This window comes from Schistocerca americana, chromosome 8 (genome assembly GCF_021461395.2).
Source record: "Schistocerca americana isolate TAMUIC-IGC-003095 chromosome 8, iqSchAmer2.1, whole genome shotgun sequence".
Classification (NCBI taxonomy): domain Eukaryota; kingdom Metazoa; phylum Arthropoda; class Insecta; order Orthoptera; family Acrididae; genus Schistocerca; species Schistocerca americana.
Genome location: NC_060126.1, coordinates 257,963,109 through 257,987,721, shown reverse-complemented (window position 1 = coordinate 257,987,721; position 24,613 = coordinate 257,963,109). Strand labels below are relative to the sequence as shown.

At 38.1% G+C, this 24,613-nt stretch overlaps 1 protein-coding gene across 1 annotated transcript in view; it reads right to left on the bottom strand.

Annotated features, from left to right (window-relative positions):
• Positions 1–24,613, bottom strand: part of LOC124545749 (dynein axonemal intermediate chain 7-like) — a 156,014-nt gene that overhangs the window by 10,315 nt on the left and 121,086 nt on the right. The window contains exon 7 of the mRNA XM_047124692.1: positions 4,287–4,453. Coding sequence (XP_046980648.1) covers positions 4,287–4,453 — 167 coding nt within the window. The remainder of the gene's footprint in view (positions 1–4,286; positions 4,454–24,613) is intronic.

The window sequence follows — 24,613 nt, the reverse complement described above, 5'->3', positions numbered from 1 at the left end:
CTGGTTTTGGCCTGAGTATAGTGTAGGCTCCACCGTAAGTTGCATGAGAAGTACACGTTGGCATAGTCATTATGCGTATATGTCATGGCACGGAAGGTTTATGTGTATGCTGTAGCCAACACAGCCCTTTAACTCATTAGGTGGCATGATCACATTGGGGTCATCACTAAATGTTGGGTATTTGACAATGTTTATTCCAACATTTACAAAGCACAACTACACAGACAATATATAAAATACATCTCTAATTACACATAGTGATCAAAAGTAAAAACAAAGAATAAACAAAACTATGACTACTTAACACCTCTTAAAGTTCTTCGACAAGTGGCAGTTTGCAGCAAGATAATTTTCCACTATCACTACAAACCTGTGATGAAAAACATTCATAGTCTTTAAAAAATCCTAATGTCATCTATTAATCCTACTTGTTAAAGGTCTCATACTGCTTAGCAACATTCATGAATCATCAAAAAGAGAGTTTTGCAAGCACACTTAGGATTGGTTCAGTAAATATCACTATGACATCTTGCTTTCCTTCAATTAGCTCTATGTGGTCATTGGATTTTCAATCGCTTTGGATACATACTTCTACATATTTCATGGTTATTATATTTTACTGATTGATTGCTCAGACTCAAACAATAATACAACCGACCTATTTATGCATAGTCATGCACTTAAAACAATAATAAGGCCTTCCTATGCATGCATAAAAATTATCCTTGAACAATGCAAGGAATGAAGGAACTACTCATGATACAGGTGAGGCACTGAGTGGTCAAAATGCACCTAAACAAAATTGGAAACATAGCTGGTCAGTTGGACAATAAACATCTTTGGAACTAGCCAACAGAATGTCCCTGCCCCCCCCCCCCCCCCCCCCCCCAATCTAACAATTGTTAACTTGTAATTATATCACATAAAAAAATATTTGTTTGTGATTTGTTATCCATCAACACCTGTAGATGAACTATCTACATATAAGTCAGTTCTGGTGATCTATTGGTAAAGTGCGTGCCTGGAAACTGAAACAACACGGGATGTAATCTCATGTTGGATTTTTCAGCCCTTGTTTTAACCCTTCTCTACCTCTCAATGATGTAAGGAGCCATCAGAAACAACATATCGTTTCAATTCCACATTAAACCATAGGTGCCCTTATCCCAGCTGGATAATCAAAGTAGATTAAGGATACACAACTCTCCAAAGTAGCATCCAGTACAATGACCTTTACCATTAAATTATTATTATTGTCTACATACATAATTTGTACAGAACCCTCAGAGTGTGAGTCATAATCGCACTTGCCAGGTTCCATAAATCGAATTTTGACAATATAATGTAAATGGATAGATAACAAAACATCAACTCACCAAGTGGTGGCAGGAGAACATACAAGCACAAAAAGGTTTAACTTATGCAAGCTTTTGGAGCCAGTGGCTTCTTCTTCCAGCAGAAGAGTTGAAGGGGTAGGAAGAGGGGTGAAGAAAAAGGACTGGAGAGGTTTAGGAAAATGGCAGCAGTTTGGAAAAGTTACCCAGAACCACAGATGAGGAAAGACTTACCAGATGGGGTGAGAAGGAAACGCTGATTGTTGGGGACTGTGCTGGACAAGTTTTGAAAATCTGAGAGATTAAAGGTGGAAGACAGGGTAATATGCAAGACAAGATTACTGCTAGAACATCATGCATGAAATAATAAGAGTGAATAGCACAGGTAGTTAAAAATAGACAGGTAAGAAAATGAGTGGAGAAAGGAGTATTTACTGTGAAGAAATGCTGAGACAGAAGGAATTAAAGTATATTAAGGCCAGGTGGGTGGTGCAAAACAAGGACATGTTGTAGCGCTAGTTCCTACCTGCTGAGTTCTGAGCAACAGGTGTCTGAGGGAAGAATCCATATGGCGTATATGGTGAAACAGGCACTGGGGTCACAACTGTCATGTTGTAGAGCATGCTTTGCAACAGGATATTGTCTCTTGTCAATATACACCCTCTGCCTATGCCCTTTCAACCTAACTGATAAAAGGATGCTAGTCATGCTGATGTAAAAGGTCGAACAGTGTTTACATAACAGCTGGTATATGACATGTCATTTCACAGGTGGCTCTTCCATTGATGGTGTATGTTTTTTCAGTTGCAGGGCTGGTATAGGTGGTGACAGGAGGGTGCTTAGGGCAAGTCTTCAAGTGGGGACAGTCACAAGTGTAGAGGCCATAGGGTAGGGAGATGGGTGCAGAAGGAGCATGGGGTCTAACAAGGATATTGTGGTAATTGGGAGGGTGACGAAAAGCAATTCTAGCTGTGGTGGGAAAAAACTCAGACAGAAAGGATCTCATTTCAGGGCGTGACTTTAGGAATTCATGGCCTTGTGGAAGTAGCTCATTAATACATTCAAGACCAGGATAATACTGAGTAACAAGTGGTGTGCTCCGAAGTTGTTTTTTGGAGGGATCAGCAATATCAGGATTGGAGGTGATGGCCTGGGAAATTTGATTTTGAACTAGGCTAATGTCCAGTGAAGACTGAGGTGAAAATGGCAGTGTCTTGTTGTAAAGAGTCTGCATCCAAATAAATACATTTGCCTCAAATGCTAAAGCAGTATGGGAGGGGACGTTTGCCATGGAAAGGATGGCAACTGTCGAAATGTAAGTGCTGTTGTTTGTTAGTAGACTTAATGTGGACAGAAGTGTAGCTGGCCTTCAGTGAGGATGAGATCAACATCAAGAAAAGTGGCATGGGATTTGGAATAGGAGCTTGTGAAATTTAATTGGGAGAAGGTACTTAGAGGTTTCAGAAATTTTAACAGGTCAGCCTCACCATGAGTCCATATGGCAAAGATGTCATTTATGTAGTACTATTGGTTGCTGGTATTGATCAACTACGGCAGATATACATTAGGTGGGTGCTTTGAAGCCAGCAACTATAGGATGGTCAGAATGATTGAGTTTGTGGATCTTGAGAAGAAGGTAAAAGGAGGTGGGGGGGGGGGGGGGGGGGGGGGGGTTATGGTTTAGGCGAAGTAAGAAGTTCTATGGATTGAGGTGTAAGTCGTGAGGGGCTGAGGTTTGATGTTTAGAGGTGAAATATCCAAATTCTTATACAAGCTGTATTTTTCAAAATCTTATTTGGTGTATAGTTTATAGGCTACTGATGTTAACAACATAAAGTGTTCATGCAGACATTTTTTTCAATGAAGCATTCAAAATTTACAATCCACTAAAACCACATGCATTTCAAAATGTAAGCCTAATAACAGTTGCTTGTTTTCGAAAGACCTATTCTCTCCTATCTAAACAACACCTTATCATTCCTTTGAAAAAATGTGTATTTAAAAAAGTTATCTTTATTAGTAATTGTTGGTTTCCAGAATGTTTGAATTGCAAAATGCATTCCTTTGAAAAATCCAGCATCATTGTCCTGTAGTCCTAATTTTCCTGTTTCCAGAAATGTATAATTTTACAGGAATTATATGTTATTTTATGCAATATTTCAATTAGAAGAGAGTTTTTAGACATTTCTTGGAAGACTTTGCTACATTCTGGGGACAAAACTGCAGACCCAACATTTCGTTATGTAAAACAGAACCTATCATTTTTGCCATCTGAAGAATACTTAGCTTATTGTTAAACAAAATAACTTATTTCTCTAAGGTATATATTTTAACTACCATTTCAGTATTTTATTGTGTTACTGAATATGTAATAATTCTATAGTTTATAATTTAGTAAAAACAGTATTATGCACATCTTTAAATGAACATTGTGAACAAAAGCACAGTCAGTCAGCATCCATCATTTATAGAGTACAGCCTCTAGTTCTCAGTTTGTTATGAGTAAAAGTAAATGCACTCAAATCTATATGATTAATCACTAAAACATGCTGAGTAACAGTAAATGAAAGTTATTTAAGTAAAAATTTTTAACTGGAACACTTTTAGTTTGAATCATGCATTAACACCACTTGTCCCTGTAATTTAGACTAATTTTATTGAATTTCCTGACCTGTATCATTACAGGTGTGAATTTACTATATAAAAGTTGATTATCATCAACATAGACAGTGAAAATAAAACAGCATAAAATGGAAATCTACTTCAGTGGCATTGTGTAAAATTATTCCAATTACCTCAAGCACCTAGTAGCAATTACAAATTTAAATTAAGAAGAAGAAGATTTCCAAGAAGCCCAACTGACAGGTCAGTAATTTCACAAACTTCTCCTGGTGCTGCAGCCCAATAGCCCAGGCAGGTTGTAGCGCCAGGCCTTAAGTTTAATTTCCTTACCGTTTGGCTTAACATCGAACTGTTGCTTCAGCTCACAGGAAGGACTCAGGTCAGAATAGTGGTCGTAGTTGACATGCAAGCCCCGCACCACCAGGTCCACATCTGCCAAAGACCCCGGCAACTGCACTAGCAACCCGAGCTCACTCATCTCGCACGTCTTTATGGGCCTGCAATTACAGGACGAACATATCTTTGCCACTCATTCCAAATGTCATGGGAAATTCACTATGGATCTGAATTTTATGTGATGTGGAACAAATCAAAGCATATTTTAACAGATTAAAGCATCTGCTAGAAATTGCATAAGTGTTTAAATACTGTTATCTTATTATACACTGTTTGTTCTGAATTTCAGATAGTAAATTAACACAAACTCTACTACTTAAGAAACACTACTGTTTTCTTAGTTGTACTAAATACCTGATGTTACTCTACCACTTTCTTAACACCAACAGGACAACAGAGAATAAGAGTTCCCTTTGGGCCAGGAAAAAAAATTGCTTACTATGAACCCTGCTACTCTTCCTGTAGAATCTTGCAATTGAGATAACCTGGCAATTTTCAGAGATGGACACTAACAGTCATCCAAAAGCATGCAACAAGATTTACTGACTGTGTAGCTGAAACATCAAATTGTCAAACTTATTCAGACATATTTTAATACAGCTTAAATCTTTCTTTCTCCAGCACATGAAAACATATATATGTATGCTAACTTTCTAAGAGGCCAAAAAATTTAACAAAGAAGAAAACAAGCTCTTTGAGACTGAAAATCAAGCTCTGGGAAGCCACCACAAGAGGATACAAACCTAAACATGTCTGCTAGCACAGAAGTCACTCTCACTATTAGGAGTGTTTCACATCCCATGTGAACAGCATGCCACACCATGGAATGGCGGTCTTCTGTCTAATAGAAGCTTGTAATCTCCCTCACATTATCTGTTAATTGTCAATCTTCAAAATAAACTCTTTTAATAAGCTTTGACAGGAGTAAGATTTACAATAATCTTTTTTACTTGTCTTCTTTTCTCAAAGTTGTCTCCAGTTCTTCACATCCGGTGGCTGATTCTTGAGGTTGAAATTTTTGATATTATTGCTTCTTCTGGTTCCAATTGGCGTAATGACTACTGAAGAATTGCCTGTGTTTATCGTGATTTTTATTTTTTCACATTTTTCTATCTCACACTGTCTTTAGAATTTCCACTTCATTATCAAAAATTACATTGTTAATGCCAAACGTAAAAACCCATTTGATCACACCAGAGGCATACCCATAACTACTTCATTGTGTAGTTCTAACAATTTTCTAAAGAGTTTACAAATTGTGTTAACAAATTATGTTCTGTTAATCTGTATTATTATTTTATAAGTGGATCCTGAAATAAATTTAATAATTAGCACCTGACTGTGCAATTAATAATAGGATATTATTGTGCGCCACATATTATGTAATTTCAAATGTTTCTAAAAGAAGAGTAATTTTAACGGCGCATACAGAGATGGTACATATCAATTGTAACAAAGAAAATAAAGTGATTTATTTTTAAACATTTTAACCTGAAATATAATAAATTGTATACAAAATCACATGAAATTCTTTGAGCTAAACAGCTGAGATAATATTAACCTGTTTAAAAGGTAGGAAGTATTTTTGGTGTCAATAACTTCTGTTGAAGAAAAGTAATGCTAGATGAGGGTGTCCCTTTACAAGCTGGATCACATAATGTAATGAATACATCAGGACCTATATATAGTCTTTGTGATGGCAAGCTAATGCATAATTTTGTGTAGAATTTCATATCTACATGAAATGAGATACAAGTCCTAATTTCATAACCACTGAACATTTTCTTGGTCAAACAGGAATATGGACCAAGTAGTGTATTTAATTATTTATGGCCCATGTAATCTTGAAACAAATGGCTGCACAACAAATTTATTTACTGAAAACAGAATTACCAAAATCTCCTTCCCAATCTGTAATGAAAACCATTATGTAGTTGACAGTGTTTTTGATTAGAATGTGACTGTTCTATGTCATCTGCTTTACTGTGCCAAAGGGATATTATGTGGCATTAGTTGCTTGAACTTTGGTTTAGAAAGTTCTTCAGTCTGATTAAATCTATCTCACTTTCCTTGAACAAATGAAATGGGACATCTTAATTTTGAAGGTGGCTTAAAGATGCATGATGTGCATGGGCCTTTGAATGAATTTAGCAAAGCAGTTTACCACTGAAGAAGCTATGGTAATGAGCTGAACAGGCAGAAATGTTTCAGGAAAAAAAAGAAGAAAGAAGAAAAAGAAGAATTTACAATTTCAAGGAAAGTCTGAAACACTCTAAATGATGTAAGTCTGGGCTACTTATATAACACCTGCACATTGTTGCTGTAGTGGTTATCAGTCCAAAGACTAGTTTGACACCCCTCTCCATGTTAGTCGATCCTGTGCAAAACTCTTCATCTCTGAATAACATCCATGACCTACATCTGTTTGAACTTGCTTACTGTATTCAAGCCTTGGTATCCCTCTACAGCTGTATCCCAGCCCCCAACATCTCTCTCTCTCTCTCTCTCTCTCTCTCTCTCTCTCTCTCACACACACACACACACACACACACACACAAGTGCACACACACCCCTTTTATGGCAAAACTGATGGTTCCTTGCTGCCTCAGGATGCCTCCTATCAACCAATTCCTTCTTTTAGTCAAGCCATGTCACAAATTTCTTTTTATACAACTCAGTTCAGTACCTTCACATTTGTCATTCAAATATAACAACCTTATCTTCAGCATTATTGTGTAGTACCACATTTCACAGGCTTCTATCTTGTTCTTGTCAGAAGTTCCTACTGCCCATGTTTCAGTTCCATACAAGGTTGCACTCCAGACAAATATTCCCAGAAAAGACTTCATAATACTTACATTTGTACTTTATGATAACAAATTCCTCTTTTTCAGAAATATTTTTCTTGCTATTGCCAGCTTCAGTATGTTACCTACTTTGTTCACCATCTATTTTGCTGCCAAAATAGCAAAACAGATCAACTATTAGTGTCTAATTTCCTAATTTAAATCCTTCAGCATCACCTGATTTAATTAACTTACACTCCATTAGCCTTTTTTTTTTTTTTTTTTTTTTTTTTTTTTTTTTTTTATGTTCATTTTATATCCTCTGTTCAAGACACTGTCTATTCCACTTAAGTGATCTTGAAAGTCCTTTGCACTCTCTGACAGAATTAGAATATTACTGGAAAATCTCAAAGTGTTTATTTCTTCTCCTTGAACTTTAATTCCCTTTGAAAATTTCTTCTTGCTTTAATTCACAACTTTCTCACTGTACAGACTGAATAACATCAGAATAGGCTGTAATCCTGTCTCATTCCGTTTCATGTCTTTCAATTCTTATGATTGCAGTCTGGTTTCTGTACAAGTTGTAAATAACCAAGACACAAAGGAATTCGAGACATTAGCTGCCAGTGGGCGTTTGTTTACATCAATAGGGAAAGCTGAAAATTTGTGCCAGACTAGGATTCAAATCTCGTCTCCTGGTTGCTAGGCAGTAGCACTGACCACTATACCATCCGGACACAGTGGTCATGACAAACACACAGACTACCCTAGCACACCTCCTGTTTGACCCAAATTCTCAACTGATACCACACTTTACTGATGTAGCATCACTCTTCATTAGTCTCATTACTTGTGGCATCTTGTTGATACCCATAAGAGTTCGACCACGGTGTGCATCTGAACTGAAAGGATCATTGGCCATTAGGCCTTATTATGTGGTGTCTGTTCTTTTCAACAAGTTCCTGATGTTAGCGTAACCACTGTGTCCAGATGGTGTAGTTGTCAGCCCATCTGCCTAGTAAGCAAGAGACCCAGGTTCAAATCAAGGTCTGGCAGAAATTTTTAACTTGTCCCATTGATATAAATCAGTGCCCACTGGCTGCTAATGACTTTAATTCCTCTGTTCATTGTTTCTAAGTGGCTGTAGGACCAAAATGGTGCCTGATCCTTCAGATATGTCTGAAAGAACTGAACCCAGTATATATTGTAAATAACCTTTTGAGCCCTGTATTTCATTCTTTCAGACTTCAAAATTTCAAAGAGTATAGTCCAGTCAACACTGTTAGCAGTTTTTATAAATCTACAAATACAATAATCATAGGTTTGCCTCATGTTTTCCTCTACAAATTTTTTTCAGCATTCAGCTTTCCCTTTTAGTACTGGTTTGCCATCTGATTTCTTGATATTCTTACAGTTGCTCCACTTATCTCCAAAGATCTCTTTAATTTTCCTATAGGCATCAGTATGTTGTGCCTAATTACGTATGTTTTCACAGGCTTGCACTTGTCCACTATACATGCTTAGCACCCCCCCCCCCTCCCCCCCCCCCCCCCCCCCCGCCCACTCTCCGCTCTCCGATAACAAATCTCATTCTGGATGTCCATCAACTGCCCGAATTGACAAAAATTCGTGAGCTTGTGAAGCTCACAGACTGTCAATAAACAACTGACCAACTACCAACTACCAACTATGAAAGATTAGTGGGTTATCTTGGAGCTCAGTTCTGCAAATTTTAATGGAAGATTTGTTCCACTATGACAATGCACCTGCACACACAGCCATCTTTGTTAGACAGCTTTTGACTAAAAACCTTTACTCACCTGATCTGGCTTCATACGACTTTTTCTTATGTTGATGCATGAAAAGGGGTATCAAAGGACACTGCTTTGACAACACTGAAGTACAAAAAGTGTTTTGAACAATGGGAGCACTGGTGGGACAAATGTATTATTGTAATGGAGGGTATTTTGAAGGGCATAAGGTTGTTTTGTAAACAATTTGAAAGCAAATAGCTTTTAAAAAATAAAAGGTCTTTAAGGCACTACAAGGTGCTTGCCACGGATTTTAAGATATTGGATTGGATTAAAGAAATAAAGAAAGGTGGGCAATATCACATCAGAGTAAAGATGAAGCTGATATACAGGTTCAATGACCCATCAAGGCAATGTGCAACCCTACTTAAGTGAGGCACATGTGTTGACCAGGTACATGAAACTCCCATAAATGACAAACAGAGAGTGTTACCTGATGCTAAGAAACTGGATGTCGATTACCTGTTGAAAGCAATGGAGGCTGATAGTTTGCAGTTTTATTTTTTGGCACTAAACATTGACACACCATCAGTTGAAACTCTCAGACTGATTCATGAGGATGACGACAGTGACTATTTGCACAAGGAAGAAGGACAATGTACAAGACTGTGACACACTGATCTACTGTCAACAACATGTTAATAACTTTATCTTCTTATGTGATGGATTACGTCAACAATAAAATCAACAAAAAATTGAAAGGAATGTTTGAAATTGTATTATGTGAAACAGTGATTGGATCAAAACATATTTTGTTCAGCGAATTGTTTTAAAATGTGTTAGGTGCAACTTAAAAATTAAAATGGTGCCTTCACACATTTGTAAATGATTTCAATAATGACTAATTTTGTAACACAGTCTAAATACCTAAGTCCTGCTGTCAAGAAATTTGAAGTATTTCGTTTGTGTAGCAAGTGAAATGTTTTTTTCGCTTTCTGTAAAATCTGGATCTGTGCACATAAAACAATTCAAAACAATGCTCCACATATGAAAAATTCCATCTTAACTCCAAATGTCAACCAAGTAGTCCACCACATGTAAAAAGAATTTACACTCAACCGACCTACAATCTAGACCTACATTATAAACAGTATACACAAATTTTATAAAAATTCTTGGTAGGATGTCCAGGTGACAATTATGCAATCCAGATAATGGTAAATGATTGAATAAATAAAATTAACTGTTTTAAGGGACTTCAAAATGTAATAGGACACTATCTAAGCAAAATGGTGAGTAATAATTATGCTGAAAAGGAAAGAGGTGTTAGCTATTACAAACTCCTGTGAAATTTCGTGCATAGGGAACTGTAAGTAAACATCAGCTAACATCTACTTTAGAACAATATTCACTGCTTTACAAAGCAATTTCTCCAAGCCCCTGGAATAGAATATGCTTTATTCTGAGGCTGAGATTTATAATTGGTACAGAATTGCCACATAATTGGAGAAAACTATTTTTTATTCGCATCACTAGTAATAATGTAGTCTATATGCCGTATCCCAATGGCTGTATGAGCCCTGGAGTTTCACCAAAATCCTCAGCCCCAAAGATGTTTCAATTATATCCAAAAGCCTCACCTTCAGACTTACACCCAAATTTAACCAAGCTGGACTTGTCAGAGACCTACTATCCTTCTGACAATCCCCACAAAGGAAACATTTGTTTGGCACCAGTCCTTCAAACCACAGCCAACCTAATTGCAACACTGAACTCCACCTCTCCAACTTCATACCACCATCTAACTGTGATTATGTCCGTCCCTCACCTCCCATGTAAACATTCTCTGCTCACCTACCGGGAATTCCTTACCTCGAACTAGGCCTCACCTTCCTTCTCTTCTTAAGATTACCAACATTTCAAGAGGAGAAAGGACAGCCATATATAGTCTCAAAACAGCTCCTGACCTGCAGATAAAGGTTCTATTACTATCATTTTGAATCACAGTGATTATGTGGCTGAAGACCTCTGCCAATTGTCTGAATGTTCCACCTATAAATTCTGCCAGTGTTCCCACCTCAGAAGTCCAACATAAGCTCTAATCCCTGCTGAAAGCCTTAGGCCCCTCCCACAACTTCTCCCCTCAATACATTTCCTTTCACACACCTGTGACACTTCACACACACACCTTCTATATGCTCCCCAAAATCTACAACTCAACAATTCTGGACACCTCATTGTACTCTCACTGAAAGAATTTTGGCCCTCATTCACCAACTCCTCCAACCAACTGCCCGAAATCCAGCCTCCTGTTTCAAAGATACCAACCACTTACCACTTCCTTCACCGACTCTCCACCAGCCCCACCCATTTACCTGCTGGATCCCTACTAGTCACTGTTGATACCACTTGCCTACGCACTGACATCCCTCACATGCATGGTCTTGGTGCTAATGAACACTACCTCTTGCAACACTCTTCTGACTCCAAAACCACTACCGCATTCATCATACACCTTACTAACTTTATGCTAACACACAAACACTTCTCCTTTAAACTTTGAAAGGAAGATTTACAAACAAATTTGCAGCACATCAGCACTTCCATGGGCACCCCCCCCCCCCCCGCCCCCGCCTCACCCAACATCAATTGATTTATGGACCATCTACAGGAGACCTTCCTAGCGTCACAAATTCATATACCCCTGGTGTGATTAAGGTTCATTGACGATATCTTCAGGATTTGGACTCAGGGCCAAGACACCATATCCTCATTCCTCCTAAAACTCAACACCTTCCCTCGCAATCACATCACCTGGTCCTCCTCAATCCAGCATTACCAACAGACTTCATCTGCAAACAAAATTCTCATGGCATATCCATACATCCTCCCACCACCCTACAAGAACCAGCTACAGGGGAGCACACCATTTGTCATTTAATATCATCCCATACAGGAACAAATGAACCACATCCTTTGTCAGGGCTTTGAATACCTATCATGGTGCCCTAAAATGTGGGACATCCTACCCGAGATACATGCAAGACCTGCTCAGTTCACCAACCCAGCACTTCCTGTTCCAGTTCTGCCACAAGCTTCTCCTATCCCATTAAAGACTAGTTCACTTGTGAAAGCAGCCATGTCATATACCAGCTCTGCTCCAATCACTACACAGCTATTTATATTGGTATGACTACCAGGATTAATGGTCACCACCAAACTGTGGCCAAGAGCAATGTGAACCATCCTTTGCGATAATATGCAGCTAAACATCAAACGCTTGATTTCAATACCTGCTTCAAAACCTTAGTCATCTGGGTCCTCACCTCCACCATCAGCTTTCCTGAACTGCATAGATGGGTGTTATCCTTACAATATATTCTCCACTCCCAAAATCATCCCAACCTACAGTAACCTCTGCCTCACACCCTCCACCCAACAGTTTCCACATACTCTCTCCTATAATCTCCTCCAAATTCATGTGCACCCACCCTCATTGTGTGCTGCTTTCTGCCAATGCACCCATTGGTCTTTTCCCCTTCTCTGCTCCTCTCTTTTTCCACTAACCCCCACCCCCTCCCAACTGTAGCCTACCGACACTGTGCATGGCAGCCTTGTCCTGCCACCACTGTTCCCTGCATGTTGCATCAGGCAGCTCTGACTTACGTCCCATCGCCTGCATCTTGTTATCCCTCCATCTCTGTGCCCCACTTCAGATTGCTGCTTCTGGAAGACTTGACGCAGTTGCACTTTTGGCTGTTGCAGCCAGAGATAGTGGTTATGTGTGCATGAGGTGTGCTTTCCTGTGTGAATGTGTGTGTTTTTCTTTCTGAAGGAGGCTTTGACCAAAAGCTCAATGTGTAGCAGTCTCTTTAATTTTGTTTCTGTCTACAACTCATTGTATCATCTTTACAATGAGCAAGAATCTATTTTTTTCATAATATTGTTGATATGCCACCCTGAATTTTTTAATTTGTCTAATTCATGTCTAACTCATGTTCCTAATGGAACAAGTAATGTTCAAGAAAACCACGAGATGGCAATCTGTTTTAATGTAATACAAGCCTCCAAATCATCTGCACATCCTAATGCTGGTGAAAATTTAGGTGGTACAACCTTAATGGTGAAGTAGTGTTCTGACTATTGCCAAATGTTGTCAACTGCTAGAAATACTAGTTGTCTACATGACCTATTTAAATGACAGCTCTTACTTGCATGAAAAGGAAACCATAACACAGTCATCAGTGATCATGATGTGTTTGTGTATGTCCATGCACAAAAATTAGTCAGGAAGAACAATAAGGAAAATGCCATAGAAAATAGTAGCATAAAAGTATCATAATTAATTATAAAACATCCAAAATAGAAGAGTTGTTTGGATAGAAAAGCTTACAAGAACAATCCTAAGTGTTTCTTGCCAACAGTGTGTCAAAAATTTGGGGTTAACAAAAATTTGTCATATGTGCACTGCCATCTAAAATAAAGGGCACATTCCTAAAAGTAATGGGGTGACCTCTCTCCTGTAAAGTGATACACTCTATTAAAATACTGTATACAGACTGTCATATGCTAGAAGTATCACACAGTGTTGAGGTACTCTTATTGGAGGAGGAATCCATGCATCATATCTGCTACACAATCTCTGATAGTCAGCAGAGTATCACCTCCTTTCTGAGATGTTTAAGTAGTAAAGGTGGGTCTCCTAAGTGTAATGGACTGGTTTCTCTGCTGAGTAACACACGTACACTTTATCGTGGCATTATGACTCCATCATTCTGAATTGATAGCTATTGGAAGACTTCGAACTGACACTGTTTTGTACCCTGTTGCTGTCAACATTAGCTAACAACCAATACTGTGTGCATTATCATTGTAGTAGTCATTGTTCAGTGTTGTGTTTATTTTTGGAAATGTAATTTTTAACAATAAGTATCATTAACAGTGCACCATCACTGTAAATGTTACCATATTTTAGTTTTCATTACATGAAACATTTATGTGTTTGTTAACTCTGTGCCTCATTTCTGCTTTGGTAAACACCCACTGTGATGTAAAATGAGTACGTATAGTGATTACAATGCACTGAGCCTGCTGTTGGATCTATTCCTGCAGCAGTCTCTATTCAAGGTGGAACATAGTTTCTCCTCTGCACCACTCTCTAACTCTGTGCAAGTTAAAACACATGCATACTGCTTGAAAAGGGTGGCTTGACATTCCCACATTCTCTCAGAAAGTCAGAGAAAATAAGGAATTTTGTAGTTCTAATATTCTTATCTGGTCCAGTGATTTCAAGATAACATATATCTGAGCATCAGTGATGGTGCATTCATTCAATATGGAGGTGTGTTCAGCTACAATTACATAGTAGCCACTGTTGGCCACTTGCTTAGGCTCTTTAGTGTAGACAGGAATATAACTAGCATTCTACTATAACATGTTATAAGTCTGAAAACAAGATCAAGAGCACTATGTTACATAAACTGTGGTACATTTATAATAACTATAGGCCTCATAATTAACTGGGGTGGTAGTTGGTTCCATCCATGGGTAAGGATTGATACTTGGAGAAGATCAAATATCAGTATCAAGGGGAGTCTACAAATGAACCTTGGCTTTTAAAAAATAAACTGGTCGGTGAGTATTGAATGGAATGTGTCTGCGCAATTGTAGGCTTTTACTGCCAGTGGCTTATCTATGATTTAATGTTTAATTTTCTAAATTTGAAAATAGTCATCTTGTGTCTTGAAGTTCTGTCCCAGACAGATTTCCTGAATATGAACAAGAAAGTATAATAATTCTAGGAACAATAGTTTATTTAATAAACTATATTATGTGTTTTGGCACTGTGCTGTGTCATTGACACTGAAGCAGCAACTGGCCTCCACTGCGGTCAGGCAGTAAGCAACTCAATCTGACAGGCCTGTAACAGGAGGTATAGAACATGATAATATGATGTACCATTTGCAGTATTTTATTTCAAAATTAGTGAAAGATTTGATTACATGTATGAGATGCCTGTCATTATGAAACTGTTTAATTTAGACATCTGAGAGTACTGTGGTCATTTGGGATTGGTGCTAATGACACAACCCAGTGATGAAATATGTGACCTAATTTACTAAATAAATTATCAGCTTTAAACTAAAATACTACCTATTGTACTGTTATTTTCCTCTCAGTGAGATGTAACTGTAAATGAAAACTCACAATGCCAGAACCACTTTCAAATTTAAGCAGTTAAATGTATTTTGTAAAAAAAAAATTGGTAGTAAATTACCTACAATTTAGCAGACACACTAGGTTAATGGTCTCTTACATGTGTTTTTTTTTGTATGCTTCAAAAGCCGAGGTCCCAGTCACTGACTCCCTTCATAAATTGTGTTTTAGATGAATTCCAAATTGCTTTGCAGCATATATGTCACCAGAGAAACCTGTTTCCATGCATGGAAATTTAACCACATAGTATTTGAGTGATTTTTATCAGACAAGAAGCTGAGTTCCTGATAAAGCCTGAGGTCTTCCTTTTAGGTGGTTACTAAGGGTACCAACATTAATGGAGTGGATAGTTATGGGCTTCTTCTGTAAGCACCTGCATCTATTCTAGTTTGCACATGATGAGACAGTATCGGTCATCTCCAGATACCTTGATCTTGTCAATCAATGCACATGGAACTGGTAAGTCATATTTCTGTGAAAGTGAGGGTTTGAAACTTCACTGATTTCTCAAATATGAGAACTGTGCCGTTCATTTTAATTACAAACACTTCAAAAAGGCTTCATGAGTATTTTAAACCTATACACAATGACTTCTCTATGGAGTATTTAAAGCCAGGTCTCTCTTCCCAGTCCTGTACGCAACTTATCTTCAAATACAATATAGTCACTGCAAGGATGTGTAAGGAATATAAAACAGCAAAATCATCCACAAAAAATTAATATTGCACCAATGATCAATGCTGCAGTTTCGATCCCAGCAGCTGTTATAGAAAACACTGTAACACTTAACCCTGTCCTTACCAGTGGTTACTGCATATATTGACCTTTTTTAGGTCAAAAGCCTTGTTTATCAGTGACATCATAGCATAACCATGATGTTTGCAGGCCATCTCTAGCTCACAGTGTTGATTAGCACATGTTTACCACCTTCCCTGTCTTTGAGGTTTTTGCTGTCACTCATACATCTTAAGGTTTTCACTTTCCGTTGTTTCTTGTTTGTGATTACACAGTCAGGTGAACTTCAGTTTTTGTTATGGTTCTGATTAGACTTCAACATTATGTTTTGCATGCAGCAAATCAATACTCTAATGAATAGGAAAATAGGAATGCGGGTAAGCTACTACAAACAGCATAGTGAACGCATTATTGTGGCCAAGATAGATACGAAGCCCACGCCTACTACAGTAGTACAAGTTTATATGCCAACTAGCTCTGCAGATGACGAAGAAATTGAAGAAATGTATGATGAAATAAAAGAAATTATTCAGATTGTGAAGGGAGACGAAAATTTAATAGTCATGGGTGACTGGAATTCGAGGAAATGGGAGAGAAGGAAACATAGTAGGTGAATATGGATTGGGGGACAGAAATGAAAGAGGAAGCCGCCTGGTCGAATTTTGCACAGAGCACAACATAATCATAACTAACACTTGGTTTAAGAATCATGAAAGAAGGTTGTATACATGGAAGAACCCTGGAGATACTAAAAGGTATCAGATAGATTATATAATGGTAAGACAGAGATTTAGGAACCAGGTTTTAAATTGTAAGACATTTCCAGGGGCAGATGTGGACTCTGACCACAATCTATTGGTTATGACCTGTAGATTAAAACTGAAGAAACTGCAAAAAGGTGGGAATTTAAGGAGATGGGACCTGGATAAACTAAAAGAACCAGAGGTTGTACAGAGATTCAGGGAGAGCGTAAGGGAGCAATTGACAGGAATGGGGGAAATAAATACAATAGAAGAAGAATGGGTAGCTTTGAGGGATGAAGTAGTGAAGGCAGCAGAGGATCAAGTAGGTAAAAAGATGAGGGCTAGTAGAAATCCTTGGGTAACAGAAGAAATATTGAATTTAATTGATGAAAGGAAAAATATAAAAATGCAGTAAATGAAGCAGGCAAAAAGGAATACAAACGTCTCAAAAATGAGATCGACAGGAAGTGCAAAATGGCTAAGCAGGGATGGCTGGAGGACAAATGTAAGGATGTAGAGGCTTGTCTCACTAGGGGTAAGATAGATACTGCCTACAGGAAAATTAAAGAGACCTTTGGAGAGAAGAGAACCACTTGTATGAATATCAGGAGCTCAGATGGCAACCCAGTTCTAAGCAAAGAATGGAAGGCAGAAAGGTGGAAGGAGTATATAGAGGGTCTATACAAGGGCGATGTACTTGAGGACAATATTATGGAAATGGAAGAGGATGTAGATGAAGATGAAATGGGAGATATGATACTGCGTGAAGAGTTTGACAGAGCACTGAAAGACCTGAGTCGAAACAAGGCCCCCGGAGTAGACAATATTCCATTGGAACTACTGACGGCCGTGGGAGAGCCAGTCCTGACAAAACTCTACCATCTGGTGAGCAAGATGTATGAAACAGGCGAAATACCCTCAGACTTCAAGAAGAATATAATAATTCCAATCCCAAAGAAAGCAGGTGTTGACAGATGTGAAAATTACCGAACTATCAGCTTAATAAGTCACAGCTGCAAAATACTAACACGAATTCTTTACAGACGAATGGAAAAACTAGTAGAAGCCAACCTCGGGGAAGATCAGTTTGGATTCCGTAGAAACACTGGAACACGTGAGGCAATACTGACCTTACGACTTATCTTAGAAGAAAGATTAAGGAAAGGCAAACCTACGTTTCTAGCATTTGTAGACTTAGAGAAAGCTTTTGACAATGTTGACTGGAATACTCTCTTTCAAATTTTAAAGGTGGCAGGGGTAAAATACAGGGAGCGAAAGGCTATTTACAATTTGTACAGAAACCAGATGGCAGTTATAAGAGTCAAGGGACATGAAAGGGAAGCAGTGGTTGGGAAGGGAGTAAGACAGGGTTGTAGCCTCTCCCCGATGTTGTTCAATCTGTATATTGAGCAAGCAGTAAAGGAAACAAAAGAAAAATTCGGAGTAGGTATTAAAATTCATGGAGAAGAATTAAAAACTTTGAGGTTCGCCGATGACATTGTAATTCTGTCAGAGACAGCAAAGGACTTGGAAGAGCAGTTGAATGGAATGGACAGTGTCTTGAAAGGAGGATATAAGATGAACATCAACAAAAGCAAAACAAGGATAATGGAATGTAGTCTAATTAAGTCGGGTGATGCTGAGGGAATTAGATTAGGAAATGAGGCACTTAAAGTAGTAAAGGAGTTTTGCTATTTGGGGAGCAAAATAACTGATGATGGTCGAAGTAGAGAGGATATAAAATGTAGGCTGGCAATGGCAAGGAAAGCGTTTCTGAAGAAGAGAAATTTGTTAACATCCAGTATTGATTTAAGTGTCAGGAAGTCATTTCTGAAAGTATTCGTATGGAGTGTAGCCATGTATGGAAGTGAAACATGGACGATAAATAGTTTGGACAAGAAGAGAATAGAAGCTTTCGAAATGTGGTGCTACAGAAGAATGCTGAAGATTAGATGGGTAGATCACATAACTAATGAGGAAGTATTGAATAGGATTGGGGAGAAGAGAAGTTTGTGGCACAACTTGACCAGAAGAAGGGATTGGTTGGTAGGACATGTTCTGAGGCATCAAGGGATCACCAATTTAGTTCAAATGGTTCAAATGGCTCTGAGCACTATGGGACTCAACTGCTGAGGTCATTAGTCCCCTAGAACTTAGAACTAGTTAAACCTAACTAACCTAAGGACATCACAAACATCCATGCCCGAGGCAGGATGCGAACCTGCGACCGTAGCGGTCCTGCGGTTCTAGACTGCAGCGCCTTTAACCGCACGGCCACTTCGGCCGGCACCAATTTAGTATTGGAGGGCAGCGTGGAGGGTAAAAATCGTAGAGGGAGACCAAGAGATGAATACACTAAGCAGATTCAGAAGGATGTAGGTTGCAGTAGGTACTGGGAGATGAAAAAACATGCACAGGATAGAGTAGCATGGAGAGCTGCATCAAACCAGTCTCAGGGCTGAAGACCACAACAACAACAACATGTCAGCTTTCACTACACAACTTGCTCTTGCATAATTTCAGTCCATATCCACTGTCAATAAGGGTTGAGTCATCTTCGCTTTTCAGCAATGGAAACATGGAGCCCGCATGATCAGTCACATGCTATGACAGCATTAAGATGAATCATCTCATGGGCTGAGTTCAGTAACTTCCAACAATGACAATGAAAGTGAAATAGTGGCGCCTTACGTTAGTATAATCTTCAGCAAAATTAATGGAGAAGATAGAGTGAGCTTGAAGTTTAGATATGCTGTAATTCCAGGGCTTGTGTGGGTACCAACATTTTTCACCAACAACAAAAGCAAGTAAAGAACTCTGCATCAACAGTTACAAAAAATACATTCTGCAAGCAAAATGGGTAAATGAAGCAGCATATATGCCTGAAAATGGTAAAATCAAGTTATGGATTGTTTAGCACAACATGCAAAACCCAACATACAAAATGGGTTTACTAGATGTGTAGTGTTGAACTTCATGTGAATCATAATAAGAAAAATTTTGCTGAGTACTACAAAAAGAGCACTGTCCCTTCTTTACCAGTGGTTTCACTGTGCAAAAACACACAATAAAAATACTGTAGAAAAACTTTTTCAGAAAATACTTCTACTTCTGTTGATGTGACAAGTATTTGATTGTACTTGTCTTATGAAATTAACAATTATAACAAATATTTACTGCTGGTAAACAAAAGGGCAAAATTGATATCCTCATTTTCATCTGCTGATTAGGTATTATTAATGAGATACTGTAGAAATCATCTGGAATGAAATGTCCATATGAACATGGGAAGATGGTCCCAGGAACAATATTTGTGGAGATTCCAAGGATATTATGCCTTTTTGGTAGCATCATAGGGTTTGTCTAGACCTAAAAAAAATTACCAGTATGATATATTGCTAGCAAAGGATTAAATTGTCAATGATGAAGGAATGCCTATTGAACCCACACTTGAAGATGTGGTGTTACACTCAGAATGTTCCCATCTAAGGTGGTTGTGATTCAGAATATGACAGCATAACTTCAGCTGTGTATCTGAGTCTGGGTTCCAGTGAGATGGGTGACTTCTGTTACACATGCTCCTGTCAGATTTGGCCACCACCAGAAGCTATGGACTACGAGGGTACCTACTGCTGATCATGTATGGCTGTTAGTCTTTTGTAACATCAATATTAGTATGCATACAACAGCAGGCACTACCCAATATTTTCCAAAATGCTGCACATAAAAATGGAATTATTCAGGGGTTGATATCTTAAAGTTCTGTTAGTTATAGAAAGGTCAGATTAAGTGTTCTGGATACCCCTCGGGCCAGGGATCACTCATAAACCCAACAGAAGAATCCACTTAGTTTCACTATCATACAGCACACAATCAAACAATGAATATTACACACTTCTCCTAACTTTGGCAAATGGAGAATTTTTTTTTATTTTTATTTTATTTATTTATTATTTTGCATTTGATGTTGCCTATGGTGGACTTTAAGGTACTACTGGTGGCTCCAATTAATTCATGGACAGTTCCTTATGATACCCCAAAAAAGATTTTTTCCATTATTTGTATCGAAACTGATCCATGGATTCCAAGATGGCTATGCACAGCAAATGGCTGAAATTTTTCTGATATACATCCTGATCTTGAACAACCTTAAAAATTTTCTTGATATCATCATCCATTACCAACATATAAAGGTTCAAATTTACCTTATACGTGCACATAAAATCCTGTGTGAAACAAAATCTAAATAATAAATAACTGCATCAAATTGCTCAAATTTTAACATTACATTCTCTAGGTATCTATCTAGATGTACCAACTTCCTGTTTCCAAAAATCTTTATCTGTTATCAAGAAACACCCCAAAAACATGATTTTTGGTTACCAAAACAGAGCTGCAGATTCCAAGATGGCTATTCACAGCAAATGAGTGTAATTTTTCTGATGTATTTCTAAAATCCTGATCTCAAACAAGCTTGAAAAGTTTATTGATATCTTTCTCTGTTTCCAAGACAGCAACCTTCCAAGTTACCTAACATGTGCACATAAAATATGCATGTAAAATCTGGCGTGAAGCAACAATGTAGTTTATAAAGTGATGTAGCACAGAGGAATATGCTGTAAAGTGTCTCTGTTATCATCAGAAGGGTTCTGGGAATCCCATGTTGTAGTTCTGAATCACATGCAACATTTTTGTGCATGTAAAATCCCATCTGAAGTATTAAATTAGTTTTGCATTATTTCAATTTCATATAAGTGAACTATCAAACTGTACTGACCCATAAAGTTATTTCCATATGAATACCATGCTCTGCTGTGGCAGGGAAAGGAAGGGAACCAGCAGAAAAATGCTCCTATCAGCACACAAAGAGGAAAGTATGATATTGATTAAATGACTGATTCAGAAGTGGGGTACCAGTTGACTTTTCCCACCTTTCGCAGCACCTTTAAAAATTTTCACAGAAAGTTTGGCATGCAATCATGTTCCCTTTTCATGCTGAGAAAGAAGGAGACAGTGGCACTGGGAAAGAGAAAGAAAAGAAATAAATGCTAGAAGATAGTGGGCAGTGGTTATGGCATAGAAAGAGTGAAGGAGACAATGGCAGTATGAGAGAAAAACAGGAACACAGTGGAAGATGGACACAGCTGACAGTTTCAGAACAGTGGTAGGAAAAGAGGGAAGGAGACAGTGCCAGTGGGAGAGCAATAAAGAGACAGAGAATGTGGAAGTGGATGAGAGCCAGTGATAATGAGAGACAGTCTATGACAATGACAATGAGGGAGGAAAGGAGAGAGAGAGAGAGAGAGAGAGAGAGAGAGAGAGAGAGAGAGAGAGAGAAGAGACAGCAGCAGTGGGAAGCAATCAATGAATGAGATAGTGGCAGTAACAAAGAGCAAGAAGCAGGTGACAGTGAGTGGAGACAGTAGTAGTAGGAAAGAATGAAGGAGACTGTGGTTGTGAGACAGGACATAGTGACAGTTGGAGAGACGCAAAGAGATAATGACAGTGAGTTGGACTGAATGAAAGAGTTAGATTGGGCAAGTAGGAGTGGATGGATTTGAGCAACTTACAGCAATGGACCAGTGGGCGTGAGAGAGCTACAGTTATGAAAGCTTGTGGACGTGAGAGGTGAGTTGCACGTTAAAAAGAGTGAGAATGCATTCACATGTCAAAATTTTTGAGAAAATTTTTATAGGTGCTGAGAAAGGCATAATGAGGCATCTCATACTTTACATTTCAGTCTGAGTTTTTTGTGCTCTGACAGGGGCATTTTTCCACTGCTATGTTCAAATCACAGTAACCATATGTGATACAGAAAAGCACAAAATGGTATTTTAAAGAGTATGCTGTGCTACCTATTATGTTTGTACAGGCTTCATTAAATGAGGTTCATAGCGAAAAGAAAAAGTAATGGGCATATGCTATTAAATTAACAAATACAGTCTGATTAGAGTAACTTGTTAGCTAGCAGTTCACAGCTTACAGAGTATTTTCTCCAATCAGAGCTTGCATTATCACATGATCACTGTTGTCATTGCCAAATTGCCATAACAAAGTGTCAGTTCAGCTGCAGTCATCAAGTAATGGTGTACTCAATGGTCTATTACTGAATACATCTGGCAGCCACTGAACTACTGCTAGAAGCAGCATACGTAAACACAATTTGCCTGTGTTGGTAGACTACTTCCTATGGTCAGTGTAGTAATCAAAGCAGAACTGGCAACCAGTGTCACATCACTGTAATGCCATGTGACAAACATTAAGTAATGAGTAGTTTTAATCAGAGTATATTAGACCAAAGGAGATAAGCAGATGACTGTTGTGTGACTGGCAAGACAGATTCCGGACAAAGCTGAAACATCAAGAAGAGCATCTCCATCACGATTAGTTGCAGAGACCCAAGTTACAACTTCAAATATTATAGCTGAAACAACATAACACTATGTTTCAACTAGCCCCACAGGAAAGAACCACATTTTTGTGGAAAATTATTTCAGATAAATATTAAATCATCTTGTAAAACATCACACTGGAAAGGTAACTACAACAGCAAAACTGTAGTGAACGATATGTAATGTTGCAGCTGTTAAATGTAAGGTAGGCCTAAGCAACCAGATAAATAAGCCTTCACCAAATCTGCATTCATTATCAAATAAAGTCTGTGAGATGGAAATATTGTTATCAAATGAATTAAAAGAATTATCAGTTATATGTGTTAGTGAACATTGGTTAATAAAAAAATGTTCAAATGTGTGTGAAATATTATGGGATTTAACTGCTAAGGTCATCAGTCCCTAAGCTTACACACTACTTAACCTAAATTATGCTAAGGACAAACACACACACCCATGCCCGAGGGTGGACTCGAACCTCTGCCGGGACCAGTCGCACAGTCCATGACTGTAGCACCTTAGAGCACTCAGCTAATCCTGCGTGGCATTGGTTAATAGGAAATAAGTTATCATATATAAGGATAGCGGGCTTTAACCTTCAATCATTTTTGTAGTAAAATCTCTATGCGTGGTGGAACATGCCTATATGTTAGACAAGACATCAAACACAGTTCATTAATCACTTAGGGGAAGAGCATGCATTCAAAGTTTCTGCTGCAAAACTGACTAATTTAAATAGAATCAATATTTGAATATACAGAAGCCCAGTTGGAAACATAACTATGTTCCCTGAAAATCTTAATAGTTTAAAAGTATTTAGTAAAAGAGCTACCATGTGTGGTGACTTTAACATGGATTTCAAAAATAACTCAAAAGGGAGATTAAACCTTGAGGCCTTATTAAAACTTACAACAGACACACAACCATTATATCCCTTAACAGTCACCAAATCATCCAGCAGTAGTACACATCCTGTGCTAGTAAATACAGGTAAATATTTAAGAAAACTGGAAACATGAACACAGGTTTCAGTGATCAATATGCACAATTTATTGAATTCCCAATACATACCACTGGCAATACTGAAACACAAATAACAAGAAAATGTAAAAATTTTAGGAAGCAAAATTTAATGCACTTCAGGCACAAAAAAAGAAACATGGAACATGGAATGACATATACAACTGTGAGGGCACATGTGAAAAATCAGACTTGTTCATGGAAATATTCCCATATTATTTCAATATTGCATTTCCAATTAAAGACAAAAATTAAAAACCAGTACAAGAGATGTAATTTGGCTGATAACATGCATTAAAGTGCTGGAAACAAGAGACTTAATGAAATTTCAAAAACACAAGATGGTGTTTTCGGTGTATTTCAAGAATAATAAGACAGTGGTTCACAGAGTCATAAATGAAGCTACAAAATAAAAAAGGGCAACTGATCACCATGACCAGGAGCAAAATGAAAGGTGACAGATAGTCAAACAACAGGTAATGAACACCCCCCAACCCCCAGACAACCTCCAGTTAGACTGAGATAGCAAATGAACAATTACTCTATGCCACAAAAAAAATCTAGTGCATTTCAGCAAATCTAAATAGAAACTCTGACTCCCTATTTCTTCCTCCAACC